This window comes from Harpia harpyja, chromosome 8 (genome assembly GCF_026419915.1).
Source record: "Harpia harpyja isolate bHarHar1 chromosome 8, bHarHar1 primary haplotype, whole genome shotgun sequence".
NCBI classification, from domain to species: domain Eukaryota; kingdom Metazoa; phylum Chordata; class Aves; order Accipitriformes; family Accipitridae; genus Harpia; species Harpia harpyja.
Window position 1 is genome coordinate 52,742,067 of NC_068947.1, and position 24,088 is coordinate 52,766,154.

General features: G+C 39.5%; 1 protein-coding gene and 1 long non-coding RNA gene across 10 annotated transcripts in view; one reads left to right on the top strand and one right to left on the bottom strand.

The window, feature by feature from the left end:
• Positions 1 to 13,735, bottom strand: LOC128144817 (uncharacterized). Its single transcript, XR_008236222.1, has 3 exons — positions 13,647 to 13,735; positions 4,345 to 4,430; positions 1 to 3,499 (listed from the first exon to the last, which is right to left on the bottom strand). It is a non-coding gene; the product is annotated as an uncharacterized LOC128144817 (long non-coding RNA).
• KEL (Kell metallo-endopeptidase (Kell blood group)) overlaps positions 13,529 to 24,088 on the top strand; it is a 24,162-nt gene continuing 13,602 nt past the window's right edge. For 3 of the 9 annotated variants that reach the window (XM_052794099.1, XM_052794103.1, XM_052794098.1), the window contains exons 1-7: positions 13,529 to 13,766; positions 13,866 to 14,018; positions 18,874 to 19,015; positions 20,450 to 20,653; positions 21,251 to 21,375; positions 22,319 to 22,465; positions 23,621 to 23,683. In XM_052794099.1, the coding sequence (XP_052650059.1) occupies positions 14,001 to 14,018; positions 18,874 to 19,015; positions 20,450 to 20,653; positions 21,251 to 21,375; positions 22,319 to 22,465; positions 23,621 to 23,683 (699 nt within the window). In that variant the 5' untranslated portion in view covers positions 13,529 to 13,766; positions 13,866 to 14,000. Of the gene's footprint in view, positions 13,767 to 13,865; positions 14,019 to 15,866; positions 16,089 to 16,219; positions 16,362 to 18,873; positions 19,016 to 20,449; positions 20,654 to 21,250; positions 21,376 to 22,318; positions 22,466 to 23,620; positions 23,684 to 24,088 lie in introns of those variants that run through there. The other 6 variants (XM_052794100.1, XM_052794101.1, XM_052794102.1 and 3 more) reach the window with 6 other exon arrangements.

Consider the following 24,088-nt stretch of genomic DNA (forward strand, 5'->3'; position numbering starts at 1 on the left):
CCAATCCCCCGACTCGCTGCAGGTTCCCTTCTTAAATCTCCTCTCCCACAGGTGTTACCACTGTCACTGAGGGGCTCGGCCTGGGCCAGAGGCGGGTCCGGCCTGGAGCCCGGGAAGCTTCAAGCAGCTTCTGACAGGAGCCGGCCCTGCGGCCCCCTCCCCGCTACCAAAAAAAACCCCCGCGCCACACAAACCCATAACAATGTCCTAACTGCTGTATAGTAGAGGAGAAAGATATAGGGACCCTGCCTCACTTCCCATGACAAAAAGGCATTGTAACTTCAGAAATGATCTGAAGGTGACATTAGCAAGAAGAACAGGTATCTCTACCTTGAAAAAGTACTTCAAGGTGAATAGTAGTCTGGATGGGGAAGTATCTACATCTCTTTCGCTCCATTGAGAGAGATTTGGGCATTTTCTTTTCCTTTTCTTCCTTTGTGTCTGTTCAGTGGTGACTGGGAAACCGGGTGCTTTCCTTTGCACTGGCAGAGGAAGAGGTGACGGACCAGGCATATAGACAGCCTAACGCTATGAAGCATGTCTAAGGTTATGCAGCTGCTGAACTGGGGTTTTCACAACTACGGTTTTGAACTCTCGCGTCTGATGTCCCACTTTACGTGCCTATATTTGTATTTTATATCTGATGCCTAAACCTCTCCCTGGATTGCACAATTATCATTTCTGAGTTTATGAGAAATACTTACCATGGCCTCTTCTGCGTTAAGAAACAAAATGGATGTCCGGCTACTGGGGCCTCAGGTCAGCTCCTTAACTTTATTAGATATATTAAAAGGGTTGTTACAAAGTGGATTATCATGTTTTTCTTATGTGTGTGGAGATTTTTAAACATTATAATTATCATTACATGCTTGTTCTGAGTGTCCCAAACAAAAATACTAAATTTGTAGGAAGATGGAAAAAGCGAAAATGAAAATTATTTTTCCAAAGTACTTCACCGGTCCATTTTGCTCTAGTGTCCTGAAAAAATACAAAATTTAGCTGAGGAATTTAAGATCTGGAAATATACAGCATTAAATACAGGAGAAATGGCACAAGTGTTAAAAGAGTCAGAGTCTTACTCCAATATGGAATGTGCATACTTTTAAATTCTGTTGTACTTGCTAAAAGGAGTGAATTCAAACACTTTCCACATACAAGAAGAAAAATTTTAAGGGTCTTCTAAATGAGTGGACAGGTTTGGGTTCAGTGAAAAGGTTTGGGAAGGATGTTTTACATGTAGGATAGAACACTGAAGAAAAAACCCAAAGACTTTTTAGAAACGAAGTGATACAAATTGCTGTCAGTAGTACAGTAGAAGGTGTGGGCAGTTATCAAGGGAGAAATTTTGAAATATTTTTTCAACGCTGTTTCTTTGTGTAGTTTGAATTTACAAATGCTTTAATGTAATCTATGATTGCCTAGGGCAGTGATCAAACTTTTTGATCACACACTCCTATATATAAAAAATTTTTGAGCATGCACCCCTGATATATGTATATTTATTTATTTATAAATTATATACATGTACCAGTGCACATATTATGTACATATTATGTACATTATAAAACATACACAAAAATAGAAATTTTAAAAAGATTAAAGATTAAATAAGCAATATATTAAAAATAATGTTTGTTTTATTTTATTAATGGTACAAACCCCTTTTTTGTTCTCACTAAAAATATTATTAATAATTACTTTTAGTGAGAGCAGTGTGATTGGATATGTTTCATTATTTTTTAAAATCTTGGTTTAACACTTTGTGATACAGTGATCCAAAGGTCTGGTTCTATGTTCAGTTTATGTCGATACTTGGTCTTAATGGCTGTCATAGCTGCAAAAGATATCTCACAAAAATACATAGATCCAAATGGAAGAAATATATTGTTGGCTGTGCTTACTAAATCATGATACTCATTTTTGAATCCCATCCACCACATATGCAAAGATTTTTGTTGAAATTTGGCTAGCAAATTTCCATCTGCCTGATGTCAAAACTTGCAAACTAATCAGAAGGTGTTGCATTCTTATATCTTTAATAAATGGGTTCAAAACCCACTGAAAGTCTTAACCTGGAAGATTTTTAAACAGATTAGAAAGTTCTGTTTCCAAATTTTGTAAGTGTTCATGTATGAGAGTTTTTGTAGGTGACACATCATTTCTGGCAAGAAAATCACAAAAATCTCCACAGCACAAGTTTCTTTTGAAAAGCAGTTACTTTCTCACCCACTGTTACAATGTCACTTTCACCTTGAAGGGAGGCATTAAATGTGTTTATTTTTTTAAAAATAACTGCTAGGTAGCATGCTACTGACAGACGCGTGTCATCACAGAAAAGATCAGCAAATTCAGAACACTTCTTTTTTTGTAAAAGAAAAACGTGTAACTGGTCTTTAAATTCAACAAGTCTTTTAAAAGCCCATTGCCACAAGATAACCAGCAAATGTCTGTATGGTAGAAAGGATTTTCATGGTCAGTCCCCATCTCATTAGGAAGTACTGTAAAGATTCTGCTGTTCCGAAGGCTTGTTTTTACAAAATTAACCACATCGATGACATCCTGTAGTACTTTGTGCATATCTGGCTCCCATTTCTTTGCTGCAATAGCTTGCCTAAGAACAACGCAGGGAACGAATTTCAGGTGTGTTGCTGTCTATGTAACCTTACCACACAATCCTTTTCTTATGCCAAAGCAGCTGCTCCAGCAGTCATTACACTTGCACAGCTTTTCCATAAAACATTTTTATTAAAGAAGTAATTTACTGTTGAGAATGTAGCTTCTCTGGTAGGTCTTTCCTTTAGTGGCTCACAGAAAGTAGTTCTTCATGCATTTCACTATCAAAACAGAATCTAGCAAATACCATAAGCTGCATAGCAAGCCTCTCACACTGTGTAATTTGTACTGATACTTGTTTCTTCAAATCTTCAGCAATGTTTTCTATGCATCTTCCAACAGTGTTTGCTGACAAAGGAATGCATTTGTTTGCCGCTGTATTGCTTTCTGCGTATCGCTGCAGCCATTTTTACCATGGCAGGAAGAACAAGTGTTTCCCCAGTGGTATGTGGCTTTTTGTCTTTTGCTATGAAGTAAGAAACCTCAAAGAAGGCTTCTAAACATTTATCATTAAGTTCAGTGAAATTCTATAAAAAGTACTGCATTGAATATCACATACTTTGAAATATCACTGAAAAAATTGTAGAGGTTTGTCTTCCTGTTCGGGATGCTTAGTTTTTAAATGTCTTGCTATTTCTGATAGCTTCATAGGATCATTAGTTAACTTTTCAAGGCACATTATATGGGGTGAGGTACTTCCTGTGCATGTTGATCTCTGTGGCCAGCAGCGTGCTTGAGTATTCTGACTGTATGTGCTTGTGTGTTTCCGTATATGCCTGAGGAGTATGTGCTCAGCCTCACTACTGGCTCGACCTCAGGAAAACAGAGCCACAGCATCCATGCATCATCAGGATAATGGATTAATCAACCTGTAGCAGTACAATCCCTAGATAATAGAATATAATTAAGAGGAATAGTAAGTATAGAGAGTGCTTTAAACAAGTATCATAAATACCTTCTATGCTGGTGATGTTTCAACAGGATAGATTAGTTCTACATTTAATGAAATTACGTAACAATGTGCTAACGTCTGTTAGTAGTTATTAACATACTACAGTACAGTCCTAATGGTACAAGTTGTTTGTACAATTAGCGAATTGGGCACAGATCATGTCACCAAATTGCTTACAAAAATTATTCTTAATTTAGTTTTGGTAGACTATCAGTATGTTACAATTCATCCCGTATTTACAAACTACAGAACTTGGAGTTGTTTCATGCAACTTTCTATTGTCCTGGTGACCCATTCCAGGCAATGATCTTTGTTTCCATGGCTAAGAGACACCTGGAGTGACTCACATGCATTTACTCATTGCACACCTCAAAAGCCAGGCCAAGCCTACCCTGCCTGGCAACTAACTGACAAGCTGACTGATACTGCTGCCATTCTAGCTGCTGTTTTTGATTCTACTGCTGCTGTATTCTCAATTACACTCATGCTTGGTAATTATCTAGAAAGTTCTGGACAAATAATTTTTTCCAGGAAGGGGCAAAGTGAGCTGCTGAAGGGTAGATAATTTCTTCACACTGCAGAAAATGACCCTCCAGTTCCTGGGGTCATATTGTGTTGTGCACTTGGGTGGACCAGCAGGAAGTGCCAAATTTTGACATAAAGAAGGTTACCTTCAAGGTTCTATGCAGTGACCTACTGCCTGTCACCAGGTGTCACCATATCACATTCTGGTGCCAACACCTGTGAAGAAGGTCCTCCATTGAATTGTGTAGCCTTACCATCTTGAAGTTGATTGCTAGGCAGCGAAATTGAAGTCCATAGTGCAGACGGAGATGGAGGTCTTCCAGGCCATCTTCCAGACTGTCTACCCATGAGTCAAAAACAACATCACAGAGATCAGATGGGTGTTAGCTGAACCTGAACTCCCCATCTTCTTGGAGACAATTAACAAAGTACATATCCCCATACGCTGTTTATAGGGAGGCTACTACCAGTACATCGATTTTAAAAGCTACTCAAGATTCTGCAAGTCGAGAGGGAGAATTATGGATGAAGCATGGATTGCAATGGCCACGTGTGTCAAGGAGCAGCAGGAGGAGCTGTTCCATAAGAGAAGGTGAGCCAAGAAGTTAGCACCACCGCAAGGCAGGCAGGGACAGTAAGGGCACTGTCAGGCATGCAGTCCCACAGCATATGAGCAAGAATAACAGATAAGCTCTGTGATGGTAACTAGGGTCAGCTAGCAGTCCAGTGATTGCCAGAGAAATGGTAACTAGGGTCAGCGAGCAGTCCAGTGATTGTTAGACAAGTCCATAGTGATAAGGCATGTCCAAGATCAAGCCAGGAATTCAAGTCTGCAGGTCACAATCAGTATTCAGATCAGCTAAGCACGTGTAAAGGCACAGGCATAGCTGCAGCATAGCTCAGGTGGAGACCAAGGGTGAGCACTCAGCTTAGAAGCAGCTCCTGAAAATAGGGAGGGCAAGCCCCACTGAGGCTTCTCACACCGATTTGATTTAAGGTCAGCCAGCTGCACTCTGAAAGTTGGCTCTGAATCTAGGCAGCCAAAACCCCAGAAGCAGTGGAGGAGGAGTGCACTCAAGGCCCTGACAATATGCACTATGGCAGTACCTGAGAACTTTATCAATGAGTCCGTCCCAGTACCATCTTTCTACCACCTGGTGGTAAAATGAATAACATCAGTGCTATTCAACACAAGTAAATTCCAAGGGTTTGACCAAGAAAACAGTTTGTTTAAACAGAATTAACTACCACAGTAGGTGGGTAGTTAAGTACATAAAGTAGTTCAGTGAATGTATAGAGAATAAGTATACAGTATACAGTATTCTGAGCTGTTTTAACAGGAGATTAAGGGAAGTGATTCTCTCCCTCAGCACTTTTTAAGACAGTATGTGGAATACTGCATCCAATATTCAGGGGTAATTTTATTTTTCTAGTGACAGGAGACTATTAAATCTGTAGATAACACCAGGCTTGGACTGGCCACAAAGTTTTTGGAAAACAGATTCAGAATTCAAAATCATCTTGACAAACTGGAGATGCAGACTGAAAAAATACAGACAAATGCTTATAGATATGAATAAACATATGCATAAACACTTGATAGGGAAGAAGCTGTCAGCAAAACTGCAGAGAAGGACCTGGTGGGTACAGCAACAGTTGTGAAGATAATTGTAAAAAAGACAAATGGCATGCTGGGATATACAAACAGCAATTTTTGTTTGTTGTACGAATTAAGGCATTGTACTGTTCTGTGTAGCTCTATTAAGGTTATGTTGCAGAACTCCAAAAGTTAAAAACATTTGCAAAAATTGAAAGCACCAGCCTTGTTTAGTTTAGAGAGAAGCCCCTACAAAAGGGCTTACACATGTGAAAAATAACTCTGAAGTATAAACTTTTCTCCACGTACATTGTGGGAAGGGCAAGGAGTGGCAGGCTTCATAATTACAAAGTCAGATCCTTTTTATGAGCAGAGTGTTAAAACTTAGAGAAAAAAAGTCATATATATTCTCATGGCAAACTTCTTAGAAGAGTTCAAACAAGAAGCTGCAGGAATGTCACAGGGAAAGTTGAACCTGCCTTTGAGAAGAGAATGAAAGCACAGCTTACTCATTTAACTACATAGAAGTGTACTAAAAATGCATTTGTTTCCATTTCAGTCTGGGAGAAAATCTTTCCCTGCTAATTAGGCTGTTCAGTTTGTCTTTTGACTTTGTGTACTGGAGTCTTTGGTACTTCATAATATCTCATAGTCACACAGGAAATTATTTAGTTAATTTAAAAAAATGCCACATTGCTGGGCAGATACAAACAACACAAGTTAGGAGATGACTCAACCCCACATATTACATCAGGATCAAAGATAGGAGTGGAACTTTAAATCACCAGAATCCTGAGTTTAGGCCTTACTACTGAAACACAGTGCAATAGCTGGAGATACTGAACAGGACGAAAAGGGTAAGAAGAGAAGTCATAAAATGAAAACTTGGTGGAAATACAGAGCAAGGAAATTGAGGGTTCTGCTCAGGAGAGATGAGATCACTTATTTTTTTTAAATATGTCAGTCCTCTTTGCATTTCACAAGCGTTATTTGTGATATTGCTAAGTATATGAAGAGCTTTAGTATCAAGTACGATCTAAAACACAAATGGAGACAGCAGATTTGGAGACTGAACAGAAGAGAAGAATTTTTATTACTGATGACACTTCAATATCTGGTCCACAGCTGTAACAAATGGTAAATAATATGGACGTACTTCTATCCAAAAAAATACTGAAAAACAGTGTTCTTGCTGACACCTTCTAAAGCATTGCCAATGGCCATGGAATTATGCTTCCACATAATTTCTTGTTGTGGCATAACAGTTAAAATACACATGTTGAGACACAAGTCTCTGAGTTTTGGTCAAGTGGCTATTGCATTTTAACAGTCGTGACTCAAGTGATTCTGCATCAGAAGAACTTAATCTACATGTGAAATATAATTGTTTCTGCCCCATAATCTCTGAAATTCAAGGCCCTTTTCACCTCACACGTTAGCATCCATTGTTTATAAGGCTTAATTCTGTTTTACTGTCACCAAGCACAGAACTTAGCCTGAGTTTGCCATAAGTAGATATTAGTGAACAACTCCACATCTCACATAAGGTTGTCTCTCATCTCAATTGGATCTGTAGGGCTAATGCAGTAAAACACAGGACATAGCTTTTGTATTATTAAATTCACCACTTCTGATTATGTGGAATATGAAAGGGGATTTTTTTTGTTCTACTGATTTTTCAGAATCAGAACTGAATTTTAGAGCAAATATCCTTTTAAATCAGCCTGTATGCAATTGTAAAAGACAAAGTAGGTAACCAGTACTTTAAAGAACTGTGGAAAATGGTTTTCTAGTGTGTATTTCGGAAGGTGGTGCACTGTGAAGAAGCAAGAACAGAGTTGGTACAGAGTCAATTCTAACAGAATCCCTCTGGTAGTCTCCTGGTCTCAGCCATTTCATTTGCCTTAGCATGCCTCCTCAATAGCAGGCTGTGTGGCTACTTATTCAGGGATTATGTTTTTATTCTTTCTTGCCTGCCTTCATTTTAAATAAAAGTTTCAGAGGCTAGGACTTGCTTTTCTGAATGGAAAACAATGCCTCATGGGTGTTTTGGGATGGTTTCACAGTTAATGTCTGAATGTGTAAAAAGATATACAACTACAAAAAATCTTTTTTAATATAAATCTTTACCCTGTTGCATAGAAAAAATTCAAGTTCTCACTAGTAGAGTAACTGCAACAAACTACAAAATCATTAACAATAGCCTGAAGTGATTTTATAATTAAGCCTATTTATTCTTAGAGATTGTGCCCAGTGAAGCAATAAAATGAGATATTAAAGTAACATAGAAAATAATACAAAACATTCATGTAGGGCAGGATTATGCCCAGGGAAACTCAAGAAAATAAGGTAGGTGTCTTGTAATTTCATCTTCAATGTCTTCTCCTGCCATTCTTACTTTCAAGTCTTTCCCCTTCTGGCTTTCTTGCCTAATATTCTCTACCCTCCTATCTCCATACTCGGACTTCCCTTCTCTAGTACCTGAAACAAACCTCTTTTCTTTTCTGTCATCAAGGCTACCCTTCCTGTCTTACTTCCTGATTCACACACCTTGCATCCATTCTATCCACTTGGCTTCCAGGTCGGAGTATACTCTTCCTTTTGAATGGATCGATGAATCTTTAGTTTGAAGGACCCACACAGGTCAGGCTATCCCACCTTTTTTCTCGTCCTCTTTAACAGATTCAACGAGTTAACGGAACTACCACACATTGAGCTAGTTTGTGGTTACAACCTTTGGTCCTTCCCCTTCTTCCTGCCTCCTCTGAACCTAAAGTCTTTTGACAGATGTTAGTGGCTAGTAGTATCAGCGACTTTTCTGTCCTTTTTCCTGAGTAAAGCTGTTGAACAAGTGTCCCCAGAGCAGCTGGAAGAACAGGTTGCCCAGGGAGGTTGTGGATGGCCCATTGTTGGAAGTGTTCAAGGTCAGGTTGGATGGGGCTTTAAGCAACCTGATCTAGTGAAAGATGGCCCTGACCATGGCAGGAGGATTGGACTAGATGATCTTTAAAAGGTGCCTTCCAATCCTAGCCATTCTGTGACTCTATGATTCTACGTACCTGACGGACTGAAGGTAGATGAAAGAGCAAGTATTTGGCAGAAAAAAGGTAGTGAAAACCTTCCATCTGCATATGTACCTAAGAGTCTCTGAGAGCATTCTTGCCCCAGAAGGGATCTCTCTGTGTCACCCATGGGGCAGGTAGAACACTCTGCTAGTTCCCTGACTGGCAGGTCCAATTCTGGGCTGTTTAAAATGAATTTATCCTGCCATCAGTGCTCCCATCCACAATAGAAAACATTATGGCTCTCAGGTTATCCTGCCTCCATTTTTCTGAACTTCTCTAGTGAAGCAACAAGCTCTCACAGTGCTACAGCGTTCTGACGTTTTCAAAACAAATTTGTGCTTTTGATGGTTATGAAAACTACTACTAACATTTGGCAGGCAGTCTTTCATATAAATGAGAATTTCTTTCATGTTGCTTTAATCCACAAATCACACTGGTCACTGGTAGTACCATCAGTGACCATTTGAGGTAGAAAAGCTTGAGTTAGACAAGTTTATTTTTAAAACTAAGTACAGTCTCTTTGTAAGTGATAACCTTTCCACATGAGTTTTCAAGATGGCCAGTGACATTAACATTGCTGCATCATGTTTTTTCTAATGTGCTTTTTTTCATTTAATTACATAAAGCTGGCAATTTTTTGTGCAGTCTATGATACATATATATTTTTCAAAGTTTGAAGCTGGAATATCAATCTATGAAGCAAAACTTCACCCTACCAAGGTGTTGCAGGGGAATTTACTATTCACACAATGTAGAATATCAAAGTCCCAATTCAAATTCACTTCAGGACAGATATTAAGAAAATAATTTTCTGAAATCTCCCTAGATTCCTAACCATCTTGAATGTATAAGAAAAGCCTGCAACAACATCTGTCAAACACACATCAATGCACTTAATAATTCCACATTTCTTTGAATCATACATGTATTTAAATCTAAGAGGTATCTAGAAGATAATTGCCATTAAACATTTTTATGTGTGACAGATGGAAAGCACGTCCAACACTGTATTCTTTTCAATGTGCTGTTCAGTGTTACATTTGGAAAAGCTAATGCATTGTATAGAGAAGAGAAAGAGTCTGTCACAGAGAAAAAAGCCAAAGGTCCTCTCACTAATTTGTGAACTCAAGAGAGCAGAGCTGTCATCTGTGCCTTAAAGATAAGAAGGGAATCAGTTGATAAGGATTACTTGTGACGTTTCCCCCACCCCCAACCCCGCTTCCTGCTTCTGTAGTTAGAAAAAGTTTACAGGGAAACTTTTTGTCTTCACTTTCAGTAGTTGATAAAGCCATCTTCAAAGAAACTTATATGCTAGCAGGAAAAAACAACCGCATGTGTACAGCACCATATCCTTGTATACATGAATACTTCACGTATTCAGCTCACAAGATCCCCAAAGCTCTATAGGCTGTATATTCAATAAAGATGTCAGACTGCACACTGCCATCATGCGATCCCCTCCAAGGTAGACATTTTTCAAGGCTTAAATGCATATACAGACATTACACAGTCCTGTGGCACCTAACCTGAAGAAGACTTCCATATCCAATTGGTAGTGTGGAAAATGTAAGATATGCTTCCCTGGCTTACTGCTGCCAGATGAAAATGTGCTCTGTCCTTAGCTTGATAGATGCAAGAAACTGTGCTTGAAAAGGTACATAACTACAGTGTCTGAATTACTCAGCTTCAGCTAATGACCACAGTCAAACAGATTTTTCTGAAGTGTGGGTCATATAATTTTGGATAAAATATGTCTTATACCTGGATATCTCAGAGTACAAGCACAGAGATAGCATCTATGTGAAATAAACCTACATTGTCTCCAGAGAGACATGAACCTTGGAATAAATAAAAGTTTTAGCAACTTGATTCTCTCCGTAACAGTTCAACTTTCCTGCTGAATTATTTAACAAACTCTGTTGCAGTAGAATTTTACTCAGAAGCATGCTCTTCCAATGGAAACCAACAATAGTGTCTGTTAGATCCAGTATATAACATTATGGTCTGTGATGGCTTAGGAGGGGGAATATCGCCTCCATGCCAGATCTTGCAAGACAGCTTTCTCAGCATCACAGCACCACTGAAACATGTACTAATTCAAAGACCCATGCTCTTAACTGTGAAAGTGATGTGCATTTAATTTCCTGAAACATCCTATGCACACTTGTAATGAGGTTGTGATCCAACTACTTTTCAAGATGTGTCCTGATTAGTTTACAAGGTCTGGAAAAAATTGTCCATATATAAACATTCACAGTGTTTCTAGATAGTGTGTGGGGGACAGTCCATATGGTGTGGCAATATCAATGTAACATTTTGTCAAATTATGTGGTAAAATTACATTTAATCAAGAGGAGGTAGAGGACCTGTTTAAAAGATACTGGCTCATGAAACAATGTTAACTCCAATCATATCCCATTGGCATATTGACCAAAAGGCTTTTTTGGTCTTCTCAAGTTTCATTTTAAAACTGAATACTTTAGCTAAGGTTTTATTACTTGCTTTAATTTAAATTACACTGTGTTCAGAATTATCATAGCCATTTTATAATCAAAAAGGCAATAAATATCTTGCCCAGAGAAATTTTAAAGCCTAGATAGTGTTCATTAGAGAAAACAGAAGTAAAATTAACTTCATTACTTAAAGCGTGGGAGCTGTTAGATGCTGTAATTATGAAGATGGAAGCGTTCAGACACATAGATAAGACAGATAAATGAACTGCATATTATCATGAACAAATTTGTCCAGTCAGTTTCCAAAGATATCTCCACTGTAAGATCACTTATAATTAAACCTAGTCAGGTCACTACACACATTTGCATACCATTTCTTTGTCTATACTATCAGTGCAACTACTAAAAAGCATTTGTGAGGGAGTACTAGAACTGTAGCCATTGTGAGAAAAGATGTACAGTAGAGAAGAGTGAAAAAGGCTCAAAGGCAAATGGGGCAGAAACATGTGGAAGACTTAAAGCTATGTTGAAACAAAGGATTATAAGGACTGTATTTTGTTACATATTCCCATTTGTCAGTTTGCACAAAGATTTGGGATTTCACTAGCTGTAAATTAATTTAGGCCACAATGAACAAAGCACATCTGTATCTGTTGGACAGTATGCATCACAGTAATGCTCCTCCCAGTGATGCAAGAGTTGTGACTACCACAAGAGTGTCTTGTTACTTCCACTAAGTTGAATCTCAAGCATTTATGGAAGGAGTATTTGCAGATTGGATTCTGATGTTAAGCTGAAGGGAAGTGACCTATTGCAAGGAAAGAAGGGTCATCAAGGACCTTTTTTGCAGTATTTAGAGCTGTTTGGTAAATGTAGAAATATATAGCTACCAGTGACTTGAGAGGTAGAAAGAACTGGGAGTAAGTAAGTAACTCGTTTCAGCCACAGAAGAAGTCTGTTGTCACAGTATAATCAAAGATGTTAAGAAATTATGCAAGCACTACAGGAATAGGGAAAAAATCAGATTGATGAAGGTGGGGAGAAGATTTGGACTTTAGGAGAGAGACCAAAGTTTTGGGAAGTTGTGAACGACTGAACAGATATCTAATTATCTTCAGATCAGTGAACCAAGGCATCATATTCCCCTGAGAGACTAACATCGTGGGGAGGTAAACAGTTCTGTTCTGGTATTCTGCTTGTTTCAGTCATTTGGGAAGCTGACACCAAACTGGTCCTCACCATCTCTCTCAGCTCCCAGCTGCCACTTGAGAAGGTCTCAACTCCCAACATCCACCACTCAGTTTTTAAAGTCTCAGGGGAGTGATGCTGTAGTCAAATGTTTGAGTTATGGCCTAATTGTGGTGATACTGCTCAATTTAGGGTTAAACACAATGCATTGTCCTCTAAGGAGGACCATTACTCAATAGTTTCACTATGTAGGCCTGGTTACTTTGGATAAACGATGCAGGCTTTGCCAGCGGCTATACCTTTGAAGAAGGAACTAGAGACTGATAAAAAGGAAACAGAAGGCACCGAAGGCTGGACGATTGCCAAAGAAGCATGAACTAGGGGAAAAGTAAAGGCAGCAGGGGGAGATCGTGACCACCGACCCAATTCAAGACCTAAAACACTTACCCCCCCCCCACAGTCCTTGAGCATGCACTGTAGAATAAAAGAACACTGTACTTTTAATTCGAAGAGGAGAAAACCTTAGCCCCTTAGCCCAATAGAAATGGTGGCAGGTAAGCGACTACCAATAATGATTTTGGGGAGGGACTTCGGAAACTAAGTAGGTGAATCTAAAACTGTATAAATTGCTCACTTGTTTAACTGCAGGGTGTGCCAGCTTTGTGGAGTTATCACCTGGCACCCATCTCTGTGCAGACATGAAATAAACAAATATCTCAGCTCTGTGTGTAAGATTGGCTCATTGCACACTGGGTACCGAACCCCACTTGTGGCACAACCATCCTGGTTCCCAGTCCTCAAAGCAGAGAAACTTCCCTCCCAAATCTTTCCAGTATGCATCCTTAAGGAAGCAAAGACATGCAGGCTGGCCATTGCCTGAGAAGCAACAAACAACTGTAACTAGAACCAGTAATGAATGATTTCTTTTACGCCTCTTAATGCAAAAAAAAAGAATCGGAAGTATATTTGTGTTCAACCCTTGAATGGACTTAGGAATGCAGATGACAGCAAAAAGAAAGTCAGCACATCGGCCTTTCTTTTGCAGGAGGAGGAGCACGAGGACCCATAACCCACACTATCTTGCAATAGGCAGAGGCCTCCAGGCCCAAGAGCAGCAGGTTGAAACAGGCTAGTACCGGTGAGAATATCAGACCAAAACAGGCTTGTTGGGTGGGCAGGATAGTAAGGCTGTTGGAGAGAAAAGAAGCAGCAAATTGTTGAGAAGAGGCTGCGGGAGATAAAGAATCACATACTTCTGTTCAAAAAGATTTCGGCGCAGCTCCAAGAGACAGAGGGACACATGGGTCACAGCAAGAGGTAGAAGGGAACAAAAAATACGGTTTTATGAGAAGTAGAGGTGTTGGGAGGAGAAGGTGGGTGGAGAGTTGCAGAAATGTATCCGTTTCCCTCCCTCCCATTTTCTTTAAGGGCGTTTTTCTCAGAGCTTTTCCTCTCTTTTCTCCTCCCCACAGCAATCAGCCAAGCTGGGAAGAGGAGATTGTCTCTGAACTTAGTAGTGTGGCTTGGCACAGGAGACTGATAGTAAATAAGTAAACAGAGTTGACAACTGTGGTAACCACAGGAGCAAAGCCTGCTCAGTGACAAGGATGAGGACTCTTCCAGAGGTAAGGGTCTGTCTTGCAATCTGCTGAGGTACCTCCATCGCACCCCTCTCTTTTTCTTCCCCTGTCACAGGTACACTGCCTATTGCCCCTGGGAACTGGAGAAGTTGAGCTTTTGGCAGTTTGTATCCAGAAGGGGCTTGTCCAGGTGTCAGGATTAATGATGTGGGATGTGGTGTGAGGATTTAGGGGTTCTTGCCCTTCCTGTTAGTCATCCTAATGTCCATTCTGAGGCTGTATTCAGATCTGTTTGAAGCACTGACCAATAAGTAGTAGTAATAATAATAATAATGTGATTATTTGTATCTTTTATTGTATCCCCATTTTTTCAACAAATTATTTTAAGAAAGTCCTTATGCAGAAACATGCAAATTTTTTCCCCACAAATAACTGTGGGTATACATGGCATAGTTTTCTGAATGTGAGAATGACATGGTAAGCCTAATTTCTCCCCATGTAGTACAGTGTCCTTTTCCTGATTTGATGTCTTATATAAATAACTAGTAAAGTGTTAATTGCGTATTTACAGCCAAATCACACCGAACCGAACTGTTAGTTCAGGGTTACTAAAATATACAAAACATTCAAAGACAATAGAGCTAAGTAAAGTTTTCTATGTAACTAAATAATATTAAAAAAGGAATGTGTATGTTTTGTATGTTGAGAGCTGTTCAGTGTTGCAAGAGCTGTGGCTGTAATGCATACAGTCACTTTATATTTATCTTGTCTGCATTTTTCTGGCTGAAGAATTTGCAGAAATGTTTGGTTTGTATATCCATTCTCATATTTCTATGTGATAAGGATCAGACAACAATCATAATTTTAAATAGTTATGGTTATGCTTCAAACTTTTAGTGGTCCAGAATATAATTCAGCAAACTTTGTTTAGTTTCTCATGTTAGCAGGTACTATATTTTGAACACAGGCTAAAATACTATTTCTCCAATAGCATTTAATGTGCTCAATTTATGTACTTAAGTGATTTGCTGGCAAAAGATAAATTTAAGAAAATGTTGAAGTTTTTATGAGTATTGGAGCATTAGTCTGAAAATGTCATCCACATGACTAATGTGATAAACACAATTTGGGTAAGAGCCAATGTCAGTAATTCGTGAATAATCTACTGGCTGAAAAATAATACTGCTAAACTGTCTGGTAAATAGTTATGAAAAATAACTCCAATCCTCCCTGCCTTTGATCTCTTTATTTTAATTTACTTTATTTTCATAAAAGTTAGATGCTGCTGCTTCTGCAACAGCACTAAACACTGGGAAAATGCAAGGTAAGGAAAAATTAGGCAAAGGAACTTCAACCTCCCTGCAGAATTCAGGAATGGCTCACAAACAGATGGAAGGAGATGCTGAAGGAAAGTCAAATTGTTTGGCCGATTTAGATGCATCAAACAGTTCTTGCTTTAGTCATAACAGTGCTTGTCAAGATTCTGCTAGCCTAAGTCATGCTTGCATTTGAATTGGATGATTCATGTAGTACATAAATTCAAAATTATTCATTTTATAATTGAGGAAAATTAGAAGTCAGCTTTTAGTGATTTTGCAGGCATTTGATCTCACTTAGCTACAGTGAAGCCATTTAAATTTGAGCACTTGCACATTCTTAAAAGAAAAGCATGAAAGAACTGAAACTGTACTGGAAATTGCATTCATCTTCAACTTCATGCAAATACTAATCATTCTTCTCACTTACTCAAAAGTGAGGCCCATATGGAAAAGCTCTGTCAGAGATTAAAGGCTCTTTATCCTTTTCCACAGGCTTGTTCAAACTATTCACTTGTGTCTTTATATGGAGAGTGCTGGATGAGGCAACCAAGCCTCAAAACATACCACAATAAAGTGCTTCTGCTTCCTGCAAGCTATGTAATGTTCCTGCATCCTGCGCCCTGGGAGTTTTTATATCCCACCTCCAGTTCCATCTAGTTAAATCCACACTTTCTTGACCAAGGATCACTGAATCAGGAAGGGCTCTGTATTTCAGTGCCTGTGAACCACTTAGTCCGCTTGTGGCATAAAAGTGAAATTCATACTAGATAAAGAAGCTGACAGGGATATTGCCCAGGTCAGTATCTTTATAAGACTACTGAAAGAGCAGGTATTTGTCTGTCTAGATTTCTTTAAGCTGTTGTCATGAAAAAGATATAAGGGACAACTAAGTATGACTGCCCTCCTCTTTTTTCTCTGTTTATGTAGGTCCACAGGTTCTCTCAAATCCAGCCCCAGTAACAGAGACAAGATTAGAAAGACATTCCTTATGGAAGGTGAAGTGTTTGAAGAACACTTTTTTTCCTTATGGCTTACAAAACACAGACCTTAATCCAGTTTCTAAGTAGAGGTACACAACCAATTTCCACTCCCCTGTCTCTTCTTTTGGGGTTTGCTATTCTCTTGGGGTATGCTGTTCTCAGCCAGGTACTTCTTTAGTTGTTTCACTTTGGAGTCTTGAGGGGGACAGTCTAGTTCACTTACAGATTTTTTAATTTGATGCATTTTCCATTTCAAAAGGAACATAATGTATCCGCTCGATATAGACCTACTGTTAACCAGAAGTTTGGAAAAAATTGCAGTGACAGTCTGGAAATACCAATTTCTTTTTAGTATCTCCACAGCCATGCCATTTAGTACTTGAAAGAGAGAAACGAATGTCCTCTGATAACATGAGCCCAAAGAATTGCAAAATTATTTCATAGTAGGAATAGGCCAGATTTTCAATGTGAAAAACAAGAGGTCTATTGCGACAGAGGAGTCAGGAGCATTGTGAATGTAAATCATTCACTCTCTCCTAAAAGGTGAGAGATGAGGGCTTGCAAGTTGAAGAGTACTTGTTCTTCTTCCTTTTCAGCCAAGCAAATTTTCTTTCGCTCACTTCCCTGCCATAATGTTAGGTCATGACACTTACTCTCTGCCTGAGGAGTAAAAGCTAAAGTGTTTTACTACAGGGGCACATGAAAGGAATTTGGATTTCCTCCTTTGTATTTTCTACAATGTACTTTGCCAGTATGATCATGTTCTGTATCTAGCACCTTTTAACACCTGGATTCACTTGTATGTACTTGCTCTCCATTTAGTTATTCTGTATCCTGCCTAAAGAAGTCATCAGGAGAATAGGATGTTAAAGGGAGAAAAGCAGTTAGGTATTTAACTCTTGTTAGCAGTTTCCATGAGCCAAGTAAGCTGACATAGGCTTTTAAGAGGCTTCTGTTCATGATTGAATAAAATGCACATTTGAAAGATATAAAATTATGAGGTCTGTTTTTCTATGTTTTCTGTTCTGTTAATGTTTTTGTACAGGAATTTTACACAGTATATTAGGCAAGATGATTACAGCAGACATTCATTTCCTTAGCCTTTCCTCAGGTGAAGGGGTATATGCTGTGAGGTACTTAATTCTTGTAGGATTTTGCTTCATTTCTTCTTGTGTTTTTTGTAAAGATCTATGTTTTCTGGTTTTGTGGCAAAGAAGATAGATACTGAGCATGGTGACAAATGCAGTTTAGCTGCTGCATGTGAGGGAGCAGCAAGGGCAAACAAGGAAATACAATCTAGAACCTGAGAGTCATGACAAGGCAGGCAAGAAGTAATGACTTTACCAGCAACGGGTGCACCCCAACAGTATGGGAATGAGGGGGGTAAGGCAGGTCTGGTGACAGTAGCCAGGGTCAACCAAGAGTGTAGATTGCCAGGTAAGTCTGTTGTGAGGAGGCAGGTCCAAGGTCAAACCTGCAGAATCAAGTCTGTAGGTTAAGGTCAGGATCCAGATCAATAGGGCACACGGCCAGCCATAAGCATGGCTGCTGCTGCAGCATAGCTCAGATGGAGATCACACATGAGAGCTGAAAAAAGCAGCTCCCAAGTGAAGAAGTGGGCACCTCCACTGAGGCTGCTTCTAGCTTTTTCTCAAAGTGCGCCAAGGCCTGTCAAGGTTTCTCAAACAGATTTCTTATCAGAGAACCAGGCTTGAGCACAGGGACCTAAACTTGAGGCTGTGAGGACAGTACAGTAATCTGCTGTTCTCCAGTCTTACATGCATCAAAGTAGGTAGAAGCAGTGGACACACAGAGTAAATGTCATTTTATCTAACTTTACGCAGGTAGACGTTAGGTGTGTATCCTAACATAGTTATCTAGCTTTCTTTGCAGTCAATGGAGAAAAAGAGGTAAATCTGGAGGATGCTTCAGCTCATCCTAAGACAGATGTCTAAAACAGAAGCTGTACTCATAAGGTGCCTAGCCTTCTCCACTGACTAAAAAGACACACCTAGATTATGAACACAACTAAATTTAAGTGAGATAAAATCTGTCTGTATGTAAGATCTCTGACTTACGGCTTACTGCAGTTTTTAGAATAGGGCAAATCTTTTCTCCCACTTGAACTGGACTAGAAGGCTTAGGATGCAGCAGTTATTTCTTGAGGAGAGATCTGAAATTAGTGCTCAGATTGCCAGACTGTAACAGAATAAAGAACCACCAGTCCTAGCCATCCTGTTATTAGCTTTATGGGCTCAAAAAGGCTTTGATATCTTCAGGAGGTATATGCAAGGTGATTCCATAAACCAGAAGGAACTACGGACAGACAGGTCTCCTCATGGCAAGCTGGCTTTTAGATGCATAATTCATAAGACTGTGCAACAGCTGTAGCTGGAAAAGACAAGGAAACAAAGGAGGTGAGAAAGGCCCCGGGAGTACAGTCACCTAGATGACTTGGACGACTATTGGTATCCTGGCACTAGTCCTGTGAGTGATTTTCTAGTAGATTAGGTGGAAGAGGAAGTATATTACCAGTGCTAACTTTAATATGAATTTTTCTTTCTTCATTTTTTCTCTTTTGTCTCATTTTTCTCTCTTCAGACCTGTGACCAGGAGCAGAGAGCAGGTGCAAAGAAAGAACGATGCCTTCAGGGGAAAAGCCTACTTCTGTGTACACTCCTTCTCAGTACTCTCCTTGGCTTTACACTGCTTATCACCTACATCGTGATGACTTGTGGTCTAGGTATAACATGGGATATCCTTTTCCCTGCTTCTTCCTCCACCCCATTTGTAAGACCCCTTTCTCTCCTATCTGCCTCCATTGTGTATTAGGCTTAGCATCTGTGTTAAGAATCAGACTTTCAGAATCTCAAAGAATCTTAACACCAGTTGTAAAAAAGGTACACTGTTCTGCCTCTTCCTTGGGTCATAGTGGGGCGAGATCCCCACACCTGTCCTCCTTCGCTGCCCGCCATATAATATGCCTGGGCCCAGTTTTGAGGGAAAGCATCATTATATTGTCTTGCATCTCATCATCGTGTCTTGCTCTGTCTGTAGTCAGCTCCAGGAAACTGGACTGAACCTGAGATTTGGAGCTCCTCCTCCACCTTTCCATCTCTGACTTAATAAGTGTAGTCCTAGTTTTCTAGCACAGACCAGTGCAGTCATAGTGTAGAAAGAAAAGTCATAGTCTCTTGCTAATTGGGGAGCTGTGAGCATAAACCAGAAATGTTAATTTGCCTTTCAAATGCTAAACAACTATCTGCAGAAAGGTCCATGTAAATGTTTATGCATATAGAATGCACAGTACTGAAGGTGCATTTATATTGGTGGATACAGACATTCCCTGCTCCAAAATAAACAGTATTGACTCTTTACCTAGCATTTTTCTTTAGCCACTGTTATGTGTTGGAGAGACCAAGGAAAAACTGTTAGTTTAGATCTTGTCTATTTTACACTCTGCCTACCTGCTCCCATGTCAACTGTTGAAACCATAGTATGTAAAGTCTTACTTTGATTTACAAGTGGCTTATTTCAGTAAATAATTGATCTGATCTGATGTTGATACGAGACACCGAACCAAAATGAGAACACATACCCAGTGATTCACAGCAGTTTAGATAAAGGGAGTTTTAGATCAAAGCAAGATGTACTAGAAAGTCTTTGTCCTGTTTTAACAAATGGCATTGCTGAGAAATGTTTCCCATGCTTGAACATCTCCCTCCACATTTTAAACTTACCTCCTTACTTTCTCTGTGCTATGTCCTTCTTTTGCTTCATATGTTGACACCATCAGTTGCTTCTTGTTTATCATTTGGCCAAATTTGGCTGATTCAGAGAAAATACACTGAGAAGGCAGAGTAATCCAAGCTGTGACTGTCTAGGTACTATGAACAGAGGACACCACCTCTGGACATATTACCTGTCCTTTATTTAAAGAATCTCCCTTATAAAGTGCAAAGGCAATCTTCCTGTGAAGTGAAAGACAGAACACACTTTGTTCCATATTCAGCAGAAACTTAAAAGGAATTCAACAATCTGCATGCAAAGGAGTTTGTACCAAAAATAAATCTTTTGGGGGAAATGTCCCACAGATAACTTCTAATTTTTTTTGTTTGAAGTTGTTCTCACTCTCCACTGTCACTGCTCAGTTCTCTCCCATTTACTTCCTGCCCAGGATCCTGTGATGCCGAGCTGGGTCTTAAACTGTTGGCCAGACTCCTGAATTCTAGGAATGACACTGTAGACCCCTGTGAGGATTTCTACAAATATGCCTGTGGCAGCTGGGAAGGCAAACACTCAAGCAGAACCACAGAAGAATCACTAAATGTATTTGATGTGTTGTTGGAAGAAAACCAGTTGATCCTGAAAAGGCTTTTAGGTAGGGACAGATGATTGGTGTGTTACCTTCAGCATCTTCCTCAGCCAGAGCTGAGAATACTAATAACTGAGAGCACAATCATTCCTAACAGGGACTGAGTCCAGTCTCTTTGTTCTTCTATCATTACAGGTACAGATTTATTCTTGAGCATGTCATATTACAATAGCTGCTTTTTAAACATTTTAGTTCCCCTTGCCAAGTGTAACAGATGAAAGTAACACTTTAAAATTCTGACAGCAACCCAAATAATTTTCCCGTTGCCTTGTAAAAGTAGACCCTTTTTGCTGTGTTTGTCTGAATGTGCACTCTGGTCATGTGTCCTGACTCCACCTGGGACTGAAGCCTAGGTACGCACCACCTTCCTTTTGTGCTCCTGTTTCCATGCAAAGAAACTCATGTATTTGGCCTCAGGAAGAGTCATAGCAGAAGAAGATCTCTTGCTTTGAGTGACCGTGAGAAGTGTGAATGTATTTACTGAACTGTTCTGAATCAAAGTGCAGTGTAATGGTTTCTTAAAACCTTTCTCTGCCTTAATACTGCCCCAACTTTTTTTTTTTACCACTTTTGTAGTTTTTAATCTATGTTTTTTTTCCTCAGAGGGCCCACAGTTTGGGATAAGAGGCTCAGCTAAAGAGAAAGCAATCCAGTTCTATCGCTCCTGCATGGATACCCAAAGGATAGAATCCCAGGGAGCTCAACCATTGAAGGACCTCCTAAATCAGGTGAGTGTTCGTGCTATTTCCTCTCCCTCCAGAAGATAATTCCTGCAGGAAAAAGGAAAGTGTGAAGTTAGGGTCATATGGTGCTACATGATGGAATTTTGCCAGCATCTGGCCATGAAATAAGCTCATGGTTCACAGCACAACTTCTAAGTGATAAATCTTCTAGCTTTAAATGCTGTTTCAAGATTTGATTTTCTGACATCAGGTACCTGAATCTTTCCTCTTGACCTTACATATTAATTTAGGACTGTACAACAACCCAGACTGCAAAGAGGGATCACTTCTAATCTCAGAAGTTCAGTTCAATAGGATCCAACTTACAGATCAGGGAACATGTTGCAAAATGGATGAAATTTTTTTGTCTAAGATCTGATGGCCATCCACTACTTCAGGCTTCACGGGAGCTTGTTTAAAGAGTAAAATGCTTCTCTTTCCATTCTGGGAGACTCCTCTCAGTGCCAGGGAGAGTTGTACATCTTCCTGCTAGCAAAGGGCATTTATGCTCTGTCTCCAAGGAGGATGCAGAACCTTCCAGCAGAAGAAACAGTGAGTGCAGGCCTACCTGTGAATCTGCTTGTCAGGGAGGTGGGACCTGTAATCCCTGATTCCTGGTTGTCCTTCTGGATGGCTTTTGAAAAATGAGACCTCTTTCCTTTCTCCTTCTTCTGCTTTTTTCCTGTACACCTTGTTCTGTTGATAATTATCATTCCTTTTTCCTGTCTCATTTTGCAGTTCGTTGCTTTGCTTAAGTGAAAGTAACAGGTCATTTTAAAGCCAACAGGGTATGTAGAAATCTTCATGAGTTTCGTCTGTTACTATTTGCTTTGTTGCTTCTCGGTTGTCATAATGACTGAGCTCATAGGAGTGAAAAAAAGATTTTGTAAATATGGATCAAACAAGTGTTTTTCTCACCTGCTGTCATGCTGTCTCTCTCCCTCTCTAGATCGGTGGATGGAATATCACAGGCATGGGGAAAGCAAAAGATTTTAATGAAACTCTTCGGACTCTTATGGGCAGATACAGCACCTTTCCCTTTTTCAGAGTCCATGTGGGACCTAGTCCTTTTGACCTCAAGACCAATATTATTCAGGTGGGTGGACTAAAGAAAGAAAATTATCAGGAAGCACTGGGAATAAAGAGTCAGTTACACAGCCCATGAGACCCAGGCTTGCTCAAGTTAAGCCTATGTTCTTCTCTGAAGAAAGTTTTCCTGAATTTCAGTAAACTTCTTGTTTTTATTACATAAAAAGCACTTATTTCTGGAAAATGAGCAGATGAGGAAGAATAAATCGCTTACTTTCTCTCATCTCTTCTGCCTGACAGTGTAGATTGTACTTTGTCGTGGAAGGGTTTGGTTCTTCTTATGTTCACGGGTATGACTAGTATAATAAGTTATGGACTATAAGTGCTATGTGTCTAATACACATAGTGTAATATGAATTTTGCAGCTCACTGTTGGGGTTTAAACCTGTTAGGCAGCTAAGCACTACAGAGCTGCTCATTCACTTCCCCAACCAGTGGGATGGGGTTAAAAGTCAGAAGGGTAAAAGTGTGAAAACTCATGGGTTGAGAAAAAGACAGTTCAATAATTAAAAAAAAAGAAAGAAAGAAAATAAAGAAGTGATGCAAAAAACCTCTAGTTGCTCATCACCAAACGATCACTGCCCAGCCAGTTCCCAAGCAATAGCAGCCCTGGCCAACCTCCTTCACCCCCACTTTTATTGTTGAGTACGATGTCATATGGTCTGGAATATCCCTTGGGTCAGTTGGGGTCAGCTGTCCCAGCTGTGTCCCCTCTTAGCTTCTCATGCACCCCAGCGTCCTCGCTGGTGGGGTGGGGTGAGAAGCAGAAAAGGCCTTGACACTGTAAAAGCTCAGCAGTAACTAAAACATCCCTGAATTCTCAACACTGTTTTCATTACACATCCAAAACACAGCCCCATTCTAGCTACTATGAAGAAATTTAACTCTATCACAGCCAAAACCAGTGCACCATGTAGAAATATTTAACAATGTGGTTTACATTTGAATATCAGGCACTGCAGATTTGTAATGAGCTTTTAAATGAGCTGCAGAATATGATAAATCCACAAAAATTAATTAGCAAGCATTTTCCAAAAGTAAAAGCAATTTATTAACATTTCAAATTCTGTGACACAGAAATTAACAAAGCCCGTTGAGCATATCCTCACATTCCAGTGTTTCTGGAAATAGCAAGATGTTTTTTCTTTACTCCTTTTTGCAGATTGACCATCCTGAGTTTGAGATGCCACCTGAGAGTAAATTCAAAAAGAAAAATTATCTTGAGGTAACATATCAGAGGCTGAAGAAAGGTAAAAATAGCTATTTGGTGTAGGGATCTCATTGAATTGCCTCCTGGTTCAGAGTGGTCTGTTTCCATGGGTTACGGTCAGTGACCTTTGAAAATGTCTCCAGAAGGAATTCTTTACAAAAATCTCCACTTTCCAGAAAGATAGTTTGTAAAATGTAACCCATTTTTAAATGCCAGGTTTAAAACTTCTAGTGTAGAAACAGAATGTTATAGTTTTAATTTGTATTTAATAAGTAATATGAACCTGGGCTTCCCTCTAGGTTTCACCTTGAATGAATGTTTAAAAAAAATGTTCTTGTCTAAATTAAGGCTTTATAACTTAAAATCTGTGTACTGGGGGAGGGGTAGCTAGCATTTCAAAAGTTATTTTAAAATGTTTTA